At 41.5% G+C, this 16,524-nt stretch overlaps 1 protein-coding gene across 1 annotated transcript in view; it reads left to right on the top strand.

The window, feature by feature from the left end:
* Positions 1-16,524, top strand: part of EDIL3 (EGF like repeats and discoidin domains 3) — a 1,526,861-nt gene that overhangs the window by 1,429,273 nt on the left and 81,064 nt on the right. The window contains exon 11 of the mRNA XM_069224820.1: positions 892-1,047. Within this exon, the coding sequence (XP_069080921.1) occupies positions 892-1,047 (156 nt within the window). The remainder of the gene's footprint in view (positions 1-891; positions 1,048-16,524) is intronic.

Genomic DNA, 16,524 nt, shown 5'->3' with positions numbered 1-16,524 from the left:
TGTATCGAGCAGTTTTCCAGAATTTAAAATTGATGGTATTGCTTGAACTTATCACACAAATTTTTGACGATTCCCTACTTCTGTGCTATAGCAACCCAGGGGTTGAGGAGAGACTCTATCAGAACTGTGTTTTTATCTCACCAGATTGTATTTAATTTGTTGGATGTTATTACTTTACTAATTGAAAAAAGGTATTTCTGACACCGTTAATTCATCTATAGATCTTGAAAAAGCATGCCACACAATTCACCAGATCTTGTGCAATCCATGCAGTCTTGAACAGGGACCTATCTTGCACAAAGAGAGGGCCAAAACAATGCTACAGAAAGGGTAGGCTTTACTATACTACCAGGGATGTGTTTATGGGCCTTTACGATACCTACTCGACAAAGGAAAATTGTCTATAATATTTATGGATTGCGACTGACGTCTCATGTCTCTAGAACTATTGTATTTGTTTTGTGCATGCATACTTTCTACTATTAAGTCACAGTTTTTGGTCAAATAGGATCCATGCTTAGATAGACAGTTGATTTCAACTGTAACCAAACTGACGGTTCTATCTGCTTTCTTATTTTATTGGATTAAATTCCTCTGCTGGAGCTGCAGGAAGTCTATTTTTTACGTACTTGTCTATTGATTTGCTAAACCTTTAAATTTTATAAAGCCCTTCCTGTCAGAGTGCCTGGACCGTTCTAACATTCATTCTCAATTTATGTGCTACTTTGTAGTTTTGGATATTAACTTCCCTTTTATTTGCTGTGTCTCAAACCCTATGAGTGATGACGTAAATATCTCTTGATATGATGAGCTGTAACAAATGTACAATAACTTGAATGTGTGTGCTTTTTGTTAACTGATGTTTTAAGTTGTATTTTTTTCTTTTTGCAGTTGGACTTACTTCTTCCTACAAAAGTGACAGGCATAATTACTCAAGGAGCTAAAGATTTTGGACATGTTCAATTTGTAGGTTCCTACAAATTAGCATTCAGCAACAACGGAGAACACTGGACTATATATCAGGATGAAAAACAAAAAAAGGACAAGGTAATATGATGCAGTGATTGTCTGTAATTCAACAGAGAGCTAATCAATGAAAGTGCAATGCTATTCAGTATTGATGCTTTTTTTATGTACATAAGTAAAGGAACAATCATTATCACAGGATAATTGACTGGCAAAGTAAGTTAAAAATGTTGAATAGGTGTGAGAATAAGCAAGTAGCCTTCCTGCCACTATATCCAGTCGATGGACTCCTCCTGGCCTGCATTGCAGTGTAGGAAGGAAAGTTTATAAAAAGAAGTTATTAGGGGCACCCCCATAAAAAAATAAAAAGGAAGAGTCGGGTACCTCTATACAATAATTAAATAAAACATGCGTGTAGGAAAACTACCTTTTTTGTGTGGTAACCTCAGACTTTTGCCTTTTTCTACATCATATTTATTTGGCCTTAGAACTCTGTGCATTTTACCCTTGCCAACCATGAGTAAAGTGCATTTGCTTACACTTTAAGCATGTTGTAATTAGCTTAAAGCTGACTGGCGCAATAAACCTTCTTATCGAGGGATAGTATGTGGTGTACGAATACACCCATGGCATGGGAAGTTAAATGCCACCTGTGGAACAGGTATTGTACCATCCACTGCAGCTGCAATTAAAACATGGTTAGAGCTTAAACTGCGCAGTCTGACAGAAGCTGTGTAGACCTACCAAAATCAACCTTTTGACCGTTAGGAAAACCTGATTTTATACATTAAGTAAATCACCTCTAAGCACACCTCGCCACCCACAAGGTAGGGTGTATAACGTTTAAGATTGGAAAGTATGTAACATGAAAAATGTCATGTTCACCCAGTTACTAAGCCCAAAACACTGGTCAGGCTGTAGTTGGCACATAAGAAAAGTCAAAATATAGATCACAAAAATAATCTATAACGTTTGACTTCTACATGCTAAAGAACCTTCATTCAAAAATGTATTTTTATATTTTAATAAAAATCTAATGTAATGGTAGACTCTGATTTCTATTAATTGGAAATGTTACTTTTAAATGTCTTTATTTATCCTGCCTGGAATGACTTAATGTTAATTTCCATTAGCTCTCCAGCCACTGCCTGGCCTGTATTTGACCTTAATGAGCTGGAAAAGGGGTGTGAAAAGTGCTCCCACAATAGAGGCAATGGCCTAGCAATGAGGAGGTGTTTATCTTCCCCTGGCATGAAGACCAGATGAGGTGGGCCCAGGAACTTCAATGGAGCCTGCCCTGTCACAAGTAAGTGTCAGGTGGCAACTGGATAGGCTGTAGCCTTTGTCCCCCTCTGAACTGTTTTGGAGTGACCAAATAGGAGAGGACTGCTGCTTATCCTGGCCACACCTGTTGGTGAACACGCAATGCTGTACATCAGAAGGTTTCCCCATCTTGAATTTTGAGAGTAGAGTGGCTGTGGAATTGTTTGCAGTACGTCTACCTACTGAAAAAGTGGTTAGGGTTGCCCTTAGGAAATTTTACCCTATTGATTAGTGAGTCTCCAGGAGTCACCCCTACCCTCTAGCTGGTGCAGTGAATAAGTGTGCACTTCCCAGGAGTGAGCACTTACTGGCCCTTAGACTACCAGCAAATGACTGGATCTGCAATCTGTGACCTGAGAGGAGCCCTGAAGGTCTGGATCTGATTCCTCTTTTAACCAGTACAAACCAGGACTCCATGGGTAAGTTGGCTGACCTCCTGTCTGGCTAAATGGACACACCATGCTGCAAGGGGGTTTTCCTCCTGACCATCCCAGTCAACCAGTGGCAACTGGACCTTGTATGGACTTTGCTGTTGGCCTCTGCTTAACACCCTGAGAGTGTGTTTAAGTGTCTCCCCCTGAAGTCCTACAGGCCTTAGAAATGTACTCCTATGGTTGTTTGACATCTGAAGAATATTTGGAAACTTTTGAAATTTTTTCCTCCAGTCCTTTACCAGGACCTGTGTGAGAAAGCATCTGATGGGCAGAGCCAAGGCATCAGATTGAGTTTCAGCTTAGCCTTACTCACGACTCACAACACCTTAAAAATAAATGACTCAGTCTCACACTGCCTTGGGACTTAAAACTAAAAAAATGTCCAAAGTTCCAGCAGGACTGACAGGCTACGTTTCCATGGCGGTCGATACAATTTCAATGGCAGCCCATTCAGGGAGGATTTTTCTTCTCAACAGTGACAAAGTCCTTTTTTGTGAACTGGGTCTTGGAGATTTTGAGGAACTTTGTGACTTCCAGAATTTTAATCAGGACCAATCCACTCGGGGTATCCAGCTGTCAGCCTCAAATTTCACCAATGTTGTGGTTTACACTTCCATAGACTAGTAAATCTTAAAAAATATATATTTTGATTATTTTCATGTCATTTTGTTTATTAAATTTTACTCTGTTTTCTAATTTAGATCTTTAATTTTAATTCGTGATGGTTTGACTTTATTACTTTTTGTGGTACTGCATAATTATTTCAACACATTGCCCAAAGTTAAGCATGTCTGCTCTGTGGTCGGTTGAGCGTTGGTTAATTTCGTGACTTTGAAGTTTCTACCTGAGAAAGAATGTTATTATTTCTTGAGGTGGACACACTTTCAGCCCAAGTAATAATCACTCCTTTAACAATATAACATAAAGGAGGTGGCCTTCAGAATCAGTTAATATCTGGTTTACAGTCTTACTCAAATATCTATCTCAGAATTCTGCTCTCCCAAAAAAACATAACCATAGAAATTATGCCTAGAATTGGAGTAAGATTGTCACCAGTATATGAGTGAAATTTCACCATGTTACAATCACCAGAGCATGGAGTGCCTTGGTTACTGTGCAACAGTGAAGAATTATAGACCTGTGAGAACCTAATGGGCAGAGAGTACGATTAATCTAGTAATAATAATTGCTTTGAAATTGAAATATGGTTTTGTGCACATTTAGAAAGCATGAGGTATGCAGTACCAAGGCAGCTGTAATTAAGAAGAGCGCACAGGCAAAAACTATGAACAGGGGCGCTTCCTCCTTAAGAATGGAGGAGCGTCGCCCCTTCATTCTGCAAGGGCAGCAAGCAAACATAAATAAAATGGTATAATAATGCCATTTTATTTTGTCCTCATGTGGGGGATGGAGCAGGGCTGAATCCTGCGGTCACAGAAACACTGCTGCCTCTTATAGTGTGCATGTTGGACTGGCCGGCTGTCTAGCGTTGGTCAGTTTGACATGCGCACTGTGGACCCAGCAATCCCAGGACTGTCAAACAGCCAGGAGATTGCTGGCACAGGCCCACAGCCTCAAAATGAGTGCCTAGTTAGCCTGCTCCCACCAATCCTGAAGCTGCTCTCATTCTGAAAACAGCTTGAGAACAGCTCCAGGATTGGTTGGATTTGCGCTACCACTGATCAGGGAGGAAGTCCTTCCATTCCTGTTCATGATCGGGGGAGAAGTGCCTCACCACTGGTCAGAGCCACACATATGGTGAATTTGCCACCATCACGCCCCACCAAACATTTCTCCTGTAGGCCACCACTGACTATGAAACACTAGAACTAGAAAGTTAAATGCAAATTATAGTTAAAGAACCAGTTCCATGTGGCAGGGAATGTAGAGACCTGAATGTGGAATGGCTAAATTAATAATAGTACAAATGAAACATATTTTGATAAAAGCCTAACATAAGCGGCAGCTGAATGACAAGAAAAAATCCAATGAGATAAATTGCATGAGTCTCAAACTATTTACTGAGCTGTTGGAATAGCAGTAGGAGGTTTAATAGGCAAATGTATTGTGTATTGGTTTAGGCACTGAGCAAACTGACCGAGATATCTATGTGTTGTGGTCTGATTTAGGTTTGTTAATTGGTCTCTGGTTTACTAGACTGGCTTTCTATGCTTTAATTGTGGTTTAGCTATGTTTTCTCGGTACATGGAAACGCATCAACAAACCGTGTCAGATCTCTTCAGCTTTCTTCGAAATGCAGGCTGGTAAGAATAGTTTATGAATAAATATATCTGAAAGTAGACAGGGTGCCATATTCCTTAGATTAAACTACGAGATTTAACACATTTTGTCGGTAACCTGTTCAGACTACTTTTTCCAAATTAGGTCAAAAACATTTTGTTGCCTTAATTACTATTTTAGCATGGAAATGTGGACAGAAATATAAGAACACATTTCTTAGTGCCAATCTGCCATTTATTAACTTGTTTATTTATGTTTGGCGGCATGTGTAGCTGTAGATACACATACTGTGCATTATACTTCTGCCATCTAGTGTTGGGCTCGGAGTGTAAAAATGTGTTTTTCTTCGAAGAAGTGATTTCGAATCACGAGATCGAGTGACTCCTCCTCTTCGGTTCCATTGCGCATGGGCATCGACTCCATGTTAGACTATTTTCTCTCCACAGTCGGGTTCGGACATGTTTCCTTTCGCTCCGAAAGTTCGATTTGGAAAACCTTGAAAATGCTTTATTTTAATCGGTATTGTATCGACAGGGTTTACATCTTCCATCGACACATCCGTACCATCGGAGAAGACAACTCTACTCGCCCTTCGGGGTGCGCCCGCCCAACTCGGTCCTAGTCAGGTTGACCACGTGGAAGCCCCATGGATTGGACTCCATTCCGGTTCTGTCCTCAGTACCACGCGAAATATCCTTATACAGACCAACATCTCGTCTGTAATCTCTGCCTTTCCCCAGATCATTGGGAAGAAAATTGTGAGGCCTGTCGATCCTTCCGTTCCAAAGAGACTCTTCGAGCCAGGAGGGTCCGAAGAATCGAGATGGCGGCCAGAAGCTCCTAACATCTCAACGTGGAGGAGGAAGAAATCATGCAGACAGCAGTCTTGGTTCAAGGTTCCTACTCCGAACAGGAATCTGATGAAGACAGACCGGTCACGGCAGGACAGCTTGTGAGTACGCCTGCCCCTGTACCATCACAACGACAGAAACATAATGCCTTAGGTATGCCACTGCCGGAAGACCATGTCTCGGCCCGAAAAAAGACTACCGGTGATCAAACTACCATTTCAGCATCGAAAAAGGCCACTCCTCCAAAACCATCGGAGGCAATAAAAAGCTCTGTGTCTGACTCGAGCAAACACCATTTTTCAGAGTCCAAAATCTGGAAATCCCTTTCGGAGCCGAGAACATCCACTGCACCATCTTTTTCAATACTGAAAAAGCCGGCTTCGGAGCCGAAAAGGGCAGGTTACACAGAGGAGCATGGACTTTCAAAGAGACTAAAAGAAAGCCACAAAACCTCTGAAGAGGAGTCTCAAGTACATCAATAAATAAGGGGATAGGGAGGGTTGTTGGTCCAGTGTATAGCCTCCCAACAGTCATATAAATACAAATAATACACTGTTCCCGTAGAAGAAGGAAAGGATACTAGGTAGGGAGTCCTAATCTTTAGGAGCAGAAACCTCACACACCCAGGAGGGTGTCATGCTTCATCATCGGAGTTGCTCCTCGTCAGACTGGCACTGCAATGTCTGACGGGCACCACCCCATACGGGGGGCTCTTTGCCGGAGATCTTAATAGATGATGCCACTACCCTATATAAGAGTGAGAGGTGAGGAGATCAAAAAAGAGAGAGGTAGATAGCGGTTAAAATTGACTCTCTGAAATCAGAATGAGTGATCTGTTTAATAGTCTATCTCGAAGTCAGAGGCCAAGATTAAAAATAATGAGAGTGAAACAGAGACAATGGTCAATCACTCTGTGATAAAAAAAGAAGAAAAAGAGAGAAGGCGGGGAATTACCTAGCCGTCCCTCATCAGGTTCAACATGTTTCGCGTCGCTGGTGGCCCAGCCGGGTCCGGTGACGCTTCTTCAGGACCAATTAGCTAAATGTATCTCCAAAACTTAAATACTATGAATTATTGAACACTGCAATTGTCAGTACAAAAAGTATCCAGTCACTTACAATAATATGTAGAGGAAAAACTATTCCTATCAGTCGCCCTGTAATAGAAAAGTTAGAACAGGTGAAGTATCGCTTGATATATATATAATAACATCTATATCAGCATCAAAAAAGAGAGGGAAACAAATGGTGACTGTCCATTGGTGGGGAAACTGTGATAGTGGTCACACGTGATTGTGCAAATGCATGCGCAGGAGTAAGGGCAAGCTTACCATCCCCGTTTAAGGAACGTGCTGCATGGGACAACACGGACCAGTCATCAGGTTCACAGTTTATCTGGAGTGTAAGTGTGAAACAATCGAAAAAAATTAAGAATTATACCAATTGGTAACATGTATGTACTATATACATAGAATAACCAGCAACCATGTAAGTACGGGACACTAAAATTAGGAAAGTCATTGTAAATACATGTCGGGATTCAACATCACAAATAACTAAAGATATCAGAGCAAAATCTATCACTGGGACGGAATCTTGAAGTGGTCCACAATTTTGGCACAAGCATAAACATTCTGTAAACAAGATCTCTCAGAATCTCTGTCCTGCTAAAATTCGAGGAAAAAAGTTTTTAGGAAAAAACGGGCTGAATGCAAAAAACAGAGCTCGCATAACTCGAATCTGAGTAGCTAAGCGTAATGACATGAAGACAAAAGTCCAGTCAAAGCCGAATAGCACTTACTGAATGCTGGTGCTCCAGGCGGCGACTAATCTACCCGGGTCCGCGCTTCCCGTCAGAATGGGGAGGCACGGTGGAGCCCGGTTAAAAGGGCGCCATTGCCGGAAGTTGTAATTACCTGATTAGTATCAGGTGAACGAGTCATGGGATCCGCCCGAAAACAGTAAAAACAGACTTGTGGGTCTGGGAGTCATGAAAAAGGACTAAAAAGTCGGATTCGGGACGGACGTCCAGTTACGTGGTCCTGAGTGATGAAAAATAGAAAGTGCAAGAGGACTCACTAATGGGAGTTCGAGCCGACAAAAATCAGAAAACAGACTCTCAGAGTAGTCAAGAGTCTGAAGTGCATATCATTGATGCAGTTAAATACGGAAAGGAGAGAACAGATAGATCTCAACTAAATCAAAGAGCAGGGGCAAAACAGGTAGATAAAATGAACCCAGAGCATACAACCACCCCAGGGGACCGATCATACTGTCAAATGCCTACCACATTGGGTGAAAGTGGAAACATTTTTTGATGGTTAATTTTAAGTGAGAGAAGAGAAAGGGGACTACTAGCTAATGACCAAAGCTAGTCCAAGGGATGTCGTCGTTGAGACCATTAATATGAGTCCGCAATTTAAACACCCAGCGCTGTTCTAGTTCAAAAAGAGAATTAGAATGTGTATGTGGGTTGGTTTGTAAAACGACCCACCACATATCGTCAGGTCTATGTTGTGCTTCTAAAAAATGCATACTCAACTTAGTGGAAGTGCGGCCACATCTAATGTTACTCTGATGTTCATTAATGCGCAGTTTGACCGCGCGAGTGGTCATCCCTACATATTGTAGTCCGCAGGTGATCAAATATACACAATTGCGGGTATTGCAATTGGTATGCTTGAGAAGGTTCCAAGTGCCTTTACGTTCAAGGACCAAGGACTTAAGTCGTTTCGTAAGGCTGCAAACATTACAGTTACCGCACGGGAAGTGCCCGGTAACCGGCGGAATGTCCCACAAAGGTGGCTGCCTAGAAGGGCGGGAGGTCGTGGTAGGTCTCGTATGGACCAACAGATCTCTGATATTGGTAGTGCGCTTGAAAGCAAAGAGAGGTTTAGGGATCTGAAGACCCCCACTACATAGAATAGACCACCTCTTATTGATCACTTTTTTGATGGAGTTAGACATAGGGGTAAAGGTGGACACACAAGTTAGTTTGGTGTCAGTCGGACGTGGAGTATTGGAAAGTAATGTGTCCCGATTGCAAAATTTGGCGCGCTTAAAAGACGTCCGTACCACCGATTTTGGGTAATGGCGGTTCTCAAGTTTTGCTGACAGGTCACTGGCTTGAGAGATGAATGTAGACATATTGCTACTATTATGCCGTAGCCTGAGGAATTGTCCATATGGTAGGTTGTCTCTCAATGCTCTAGGATGGTGACTTTCATATAGCAGGAGACTGTTGCGGTCAGTCGTCTTATGGTACGTGCTCGTGTGTAACTGGCCATCCTCAATCTTAATCAGTAAGTCTAAGAAAGGTATCTCAGTATTAGATACTGAAGATGTGAAGTTCAAAAAAGGGTCCAATGTATTAACCCAAAGAATAAATTGATTAACCTCTGGGAGAGTTCCATGCCACACTATTAAAATGTCGTCGATGTATCTGCGCCAAAGTTTGATACTGTCAAAAAATGGATTGCTAGGTGGCAGAATGTAACGAGACTCAAAATCAAACATATAGAGACAAGCGAGGCTAGGGGCGAAAGTACTGCCCATTGAGGTCCCTCGGGTCTGGTGAAAAAGATGGTCCTCAAACTGAAAGAAGTTTTCTTTCATCGCCAATGTAGCGCAGTGCATGATCAGATGTGCTGGAGAGGTGAGTGGTAGACCAGAAGTCAACAGGGCAGCTTCAACTACTTTCAATGTGGCCTCTTGAGGGATATTTGTATATAAAGCCTCAACGTCCAGGGTAATAACAGCATGAACATGAGAAGTGGCATTAATGGACTCAATGAGGTTGAGGACATCCTTAGTATCTTTTAAGTAGGTGGCTGATGCCTGGACTATTGGTTGTAGAAAATGGTCACAAAAAGTGGACAGTGGTTCAAGGACGGAACCTATCCCAGATACTATGGGACGACCAGGAGGAGGTATTCTGCCCTTGTGAATCTTGGGGAGGCAGTAGAAATAGGGGATGCGGGGGTTAACAGTGTCCAAAAAATCAGCTTCTTTGCGTGAAATCCATAAGTTAGCAAGAGCCTCCTCTATCATCCCACGTATTTCAATTTGAAGTCGTTCAGTAGGATCAATGGTAATCCGTGTGTAGTATGAGGAATCCCCAAGGAGGCGTAGGCACTCCTGTCCGTGGTATTCATCACAACTAGTCTCAAGTACAGCCAGTACTTGAAGTAATGGATGAAAGGCAAGCCAGGATTCATATCCACAAAGAAACAGGCAGAATCCTAACAGCACCTTCTCAGAAAGCTAGCCTTTCAGGAGTAATTGGACAATATGCAGTCTCCAGCTAAAGTGCCAAAGCCGAAGGAGAAACCACCACCTCCTCAATTTTCTCCTCCTCACTCTCCACACCTGCATACCTCTCCTCCTACCATTCATACACCAGTGCAGTCACCATCACACTCTTTTGACTCACAACAGGACAATGTAGATCCATGGAATCTTTATGATCCAGATCCCATTCCTAGCAATGACCCAGACAGCTATTCCTCTAAGCCTTCACCACCTGAGGATAGTACTGTGTACAATCAGGTTTTCGCTAGGGCTGCAGCATACCATGGGGTCACCATGCACATTGAACCGTTAGAAGAAGATTTTTTGTTTAATACCCTCTCCTCCACACATTCAAAATATCAGTGCCTCCCCATGCTCCCAGGCATGTTAAAACGCGCCGATCAAATATTTAATGAGCCAGTTAAGGCACGTATAATTATACCCAGGATAGAGAAAAAGTACAAACCACCTACCTCTGATCCTGGTTACATAACACAACAAGTTCCTCCAGATTCGATAGTAGGCAGCGCTGTCAGAAAAAGGGCAAAATCCCAGTCATCAGGAGATGCACCCCCACCAGACAAAGAAAGCAGAAAAGTTTGATGCGGCAGGGAAGAGAGTTGCATCCCAAGCAGCTGCTACAAATGTCAACACTGTAGTAACAATAAGAAGGCATTCATGGCTCAGGTCCTTGGGTTTTAAACCCATAATACAGCAAGTGGTGTTAAATATGCCATTCAATAAGAAACAACTTTTTGGCCCAGAAGTTGACACAGCAATTGAGAAATTGTGCAAAGATTCAGACACTGCAAAAGCAATGGGTGCACTATACTCCACACCATACAGGGGATCCTTTTGGAAACCTCAGTTTAGAGGTGGATTTAGAATACAAACAGTAGAGGCATCCACATCGCAGGCAAAACCAACCTACCAACCACAATACCAACATGGTGTATTTAGGGGCACATATAGGGGGCAGTATCCCAGAAATAGAGGGACATTTCAAACCTCTAAGCAAACTCCACAGCACCCTAACCAGTGACTTGTCTCATCCTCTTCCACTCCACACCTCTCCTGTGGGGGGGAAGACTACAACAGTTCCACACAAATTGGCAAAACATTACCACAGACAATTGGGTACTATCAATTATCCACAATGGCTATTGCCTAGAATTGATACAAACTCCCCCACTCATTCCACCAAAGTCACAAAAACTATCCACAGAACACATCAATCTGTTACAGGAAGAAGTAAAATCTCTATTACTCAAACAAGCAATAGAACCCGTGCCACAAGCTCAAATAGGGACAGGAGTTTATTCACTATATCTCCTGATTCCCAAAAAAGATGGCACCCTCAGACCAATATTAGATCTCCAGACCCTCAATCTTTACATCCTGTCAGAACATTTTCACATGGTAACTCTTCAAGATGTTATCTCACTACTCCAAAAACACAGCTTCATGGCAACATTAGACCTCAAGGATGCCTATTTTCATATACCATCCATCCTGCGCACATAAAATATCTCAGGTTTGTCATTCAAGGAAAGCACTATCAGTTCAAAGTGTTACCCTTTGGAATAACAACAGCTCCAAGGGTAATCACAAAGTGCCTAGCGTTAGTCGCAGCCTACCTAAGAAGACAACATAAACATGTCTTTCCATATCTAGACGATTGGCTAATAAAATCAAACAGTCATACGCAGTGTCAAAACCATACTCATTACATAATACAAACCCTGAACCCGCTAGGGTACTCATTAAATTACCAAAAGTCGCATCTACAACCTGCACAAATACGACAGTATCTGGGTGCAATACTAAATACTCAAAAAGCGCTAGCATGTCCAAATATGCAAAGAATACAAGCATTCCAAAATATAATCACACAGATACAGACAAATCAACGGTACACCGTCAGATTTGTCATGACAATTTTAGGGATGTGGCATCATGTATTGCAATTGTTCCACACGCAAGACTAAACATGCGGCCCTTACAACAGTGCCTTGCACAACAATGGTCACAGGCACATGGTCAACTTAAAGCTCTAGTGTTGATAGACCGCCAAACATGCATGTCCCTTCAGTGGTGGAATTCCACAAATCTAAACAAAGGGCGGCCATTTCAAGACCCTGTGCCTCAGACCATAATTACAACAGATGCATCAATGATTGGTTGGGGAGCTCACCTCAACAATCACAACATTCAAGTACAATGGGATGCCGAACACAAACAGCTACACATAAATCACTTAGAGTTGTTAGCTGTCTTCCTAGCACTCAAAGCTTTTCAGCTTCTTCTCACACAGAAAAATGTCCTTATCAAAACAGACAACATGACAACCATGTATTACCTAAACAAACAAGGAGGGACATATTCATCCCAACTCTCCCTTCTAGCCCAGAAAATTTGGAAATGGGCAATCCACAACTAAATTCACCTGTTAGCCCAATACATTCCAGGGATACACAACCAATTGGCAGATGTTCTCAGCAGAAATCACCAACAAACACACAAGCGAGAGATTCACCCTCAAGTACTTCAAACATACTTTCAACAATGGGGAACACCAAACATAGATTTGTTTGCCACAAGCGAAAATGCAAAATGCCAAAAGTTCACATCCAGACACCCACATCCCCTATCCAAGGGCAATGCTCTATGAATCAATTGGTCAGGGATATTTGCTTACGCTTTTCCCCCTCTCCACCTCATTCCATTTCTGGTCAACAAATTGCGTTAGAACTCACTCAATATGTTACTCGTAGCACCAACGTGGGCTCGTCAAGCGTGGTACACAACATTGTTAGACCTGTCAGTAGTACCACACTCCAAACTTCCAGACAGACCAGACCTGTTGACACAAAACAAAGGACAAATCAGGCACCCAAATCCCAAAACACTAAATCTAGCGATTTGGCGCCTAAGGTCATAGAGTTTGGATATTTACAACTACCATCAGAATGTGTGGAGGTTATTAAACAAGCAAGTAAACCCACTACTAGACAGTGCTATGCTAACAAATGGAAAACACTTGTATATTACTGTCAATCTAAACACTTTGCCCCTCTTACATCATCAATACAGGATATTGTATGCTATTTACTTCATTTACAAAAATCCAATTTAGCATTCTCTTCCATAAAAATGCATCTTACTGCAATTTCAGCATATTTACAAAATATACAGCACAGCTCCTTATTTAGAGTTCCTGTTATTAAAGCTTCATTGTAAGGCTTAAAACGCATCATTCCACCCAGGACACCTCCAGTTCCCTCTTGTAATTTAAACATAGTGCTTACGCAACTTATGGGCCCACCATTTGAAATTCTTAACATGGAAGGTTGCCTTCCTAGTCACAATTAGGTCTGTGCGAAGAGTCAGTGAAATTCAAGCCTTCACTATTGAACAACCATTCATACAAGTACACAAACATAAAGTTGTACTAAGAACAAATCCCAAATTTTTGCCAAAAGTAATCTTGCCGTTTCATATAAATCAAACAGTGGAACTACCAGTCTTCTTCCCACAGCCAGTGTCTGTGGCAGAAAGAGCTCGAATGTACTATACAGACAGAACAAAACCATTCTGAAAAAATAAACAACTGTTTGTAGCCTTTCAAAAACCTCATACAGTTAACCCCATTTCAAAACAAGGATTAGCAAGATGGATTGTAAGATGCATCCAAACATGCTACATTAAAGCCAAAAGCTAATTCTACAAGGAAAAAAAGGTGCTACAATGGCTTTTTTAGGAAATACCCCAATGGCTGAAATATGTAAAGCAGCTTCTTGGTCAATACCACATACATTCACTAAACACTACTGTGTAGATGTTTTAGCAACACAACAACCCACAGTAGGTCAAGCTGTACTCAGAACATTATTTCAAACAACTTTAACTCCTACAGGCTGACCACCGCTTTTATGGGAGGACAAACTGCTTTGTAGTCTATGCACAGCATGTGTATCTGCAGCTACACAGGCCACCAAATGGAAAATGTCACTTAGCCAGTGTACATCTGTTCGTGGCATGTTCCGCTGCAGATTCACATGCACCCTCCCACCTCCCCGGGAGACTGCAGTCATTTACGTTAACAATACTTGTACATATGTATAGATTTATAGATTTGCATTAGCATGGACATCTCTTTTCTTTTTCACCTATATACTCTATCACTCCTACCTTACCCTCTGCGGGAAAACAATCTAACATGGAGTCGTTGCCCATGCGCAATGGAACCGAAGAGGAGGAAACTCGATCTCGTGACTCGAAAACACTTCTTCGAAGAAAAACAACTTGTAACACTCCGAGCCCAACACTAGATGGCAGAAGTATGATGCACAGCATGTGAATCTGCAGCGGAACATGCCACGAACAGATGTACACTGAGTAAGTGACATTTTACTTACTTATTTATGTATTTTCTTTATTTATTTTGGCTTTTATATAATTGCTACAAAGTGTTAAAGAGAAAAGGAGGGAGGGGACACATCAGGTGGAAAGGTCAAGTGAAGCAAGCTGGGACACACAAGTGGTTAGCTTGTTAATTGGAAGTGGGGAGTTCAAAGAAATGAAGCCTGCAATAGGGAAGAAAGTAAAGAAATAAATCCCAGTGTCAATTTCTCCTGGTAAGCTGCTTTGAGAAGGAAACGTTTATCAGAATGCTCAAGGGTTAAAACGAAATTATTTTTGAACATCACAGGATCAGTATTTGTTGCATTTACTATAACTGGTGTGCAACAGCTTGCCACATAACAAGAAGCAACAATTCAACTACGTCCATGTTGAACATTCATGAAATTCTCACATGGTGTTAGTCCACTTTTACTGAAAAGGGGGAGGTATTTCTTGTCGGGTGCCTTTTGTATTACATTTTCACACACCATCAACAGTGACAATATAGTTTTACTTTGTTAACCTAAGCAGTCTTTAATTTATGCCAGAGTTTGCGAGTGCTAAGCACCTAATTCATAGCAGGGCACATAGGTATGACAGTCCATCACTTGGTGGCAATGTCTTTCTATTTTGAACATAGAACATTAGATCAGCAATATTATATACAGTAAATAATAATAATAGTAGCGATTCCAAGCCAATAATAAAGACATTTTGCTGCATTGGCAGGGGCAATGGGTGGTGCAACCCGTAGTGACCGTTTAAGTTATACCTTTGATCCTGGCACTTACATTTTTACTAATTAAGCATAGGATCTAAGTCAAATTTTCTCTCCTAATGTTATAATTTTAGTGGAGCTGGAGAATGGTGAACAACCCTCATTCAAATCAATTACAAACAGTCAGACAGCTCTTCTGATTACATGATGGAAAGAATGAGATTAAAGCTTGATTAATTTCACAGACTGGTAATTTCTCTGAATACACTAACTGATGGGTCACGTGCTGGTGTGTTTGAAGCCAAACTCTAGTGTGCTGACCATGAAGAAATAAGTGGTTGTACACCATGGCGATTTCCAATGGTTTAGCCGAGAGTAAGTAGCACATGTTTTAATTTGAAGCTCTAACAAAGTATTTTATTTACACATAAGCTTGTTCTTGAAATATCTAGCCTGACCTACACAGTTAAAACATATTTTTTAGTTACTTTACTGTAAGATCAAGGCATGCTATTCAAAATATGAAGTGTGACACGTTTTGATATGTTAAGCCTGTAACCCTGTTTGCTAACAAGGTTCATTTTAGTAGTGACATATCTTATCTAAATATAGTAGATGTACTAAGTATTCATCAGCTATGCAAAATCCTCAACATCTTTATAGCAAAATGTTAAAGACTAAATACCAGGCTGTTAAAAATTAGGGTTCTGATTGGCAAAGGTATGCACCCTGCCCAAGCAGGAACCACAATCCTAGACAGGGTAAGTCGGATGCTCACCATAAATCAACCTGTGCTCACCCTCTAGTAGCTTGCCACAGAGCAGGCAGGCTTAATTTAGCAGGCAATGTGTAAAGTATTTGTGCAACACTTGAAACAGTGAAACCACCTTGCAGAAATAATCCTCACCAGGTTAGACAAATAGAGCTTATTTTAATGAACAAATCAAGACCAAAAAGACAAACGTCCAATAAATAGCAGTCGAGATATGAATGTTCAAAGAGTATCTGCAAATATATTGCTTAAAAGCATAAAATGCCAACTGGGCTATCTGATCACGCTAGACCAGGGAAATTTGAAAAGTCATGCTGAATGCTATGTAGCATGAGTCAGATACAGGGACTAACATTGTTTCTCTGAAACCAGTACCTTGGTTTGAGATTTCATCTAAGTCCTGATGCTGCAGCAGGGTTGTTGGAAGTCTTAGATGTCCCTGAGACTTCAGAACAGAAGGCAAGCCAGCAAGCCCTTGGAGTCAATTTGTTTTTGAGGATGTGAAGATACAGGCCTGGTCGTTCTC

Source organism: Pleurodeles waltl, chromosome 1_1 (genome assembly GCF_031143425.1).
Source record: "Pleurodeles waltl isolate 20211129_DDA chromosome 1_1, aPleWal1.hap1.20221129, whole genome shotgun sequence".
Taxonomy (NCBI): Eukaryota; Metazoa; Chordata; class Amphibia; order Caudata; family Salamandridae; genus Pleurodeles; species Pleurodeles waltl.
This window is presented reverse-complemented; position numbering and strand designations above follow the sequence as displayed.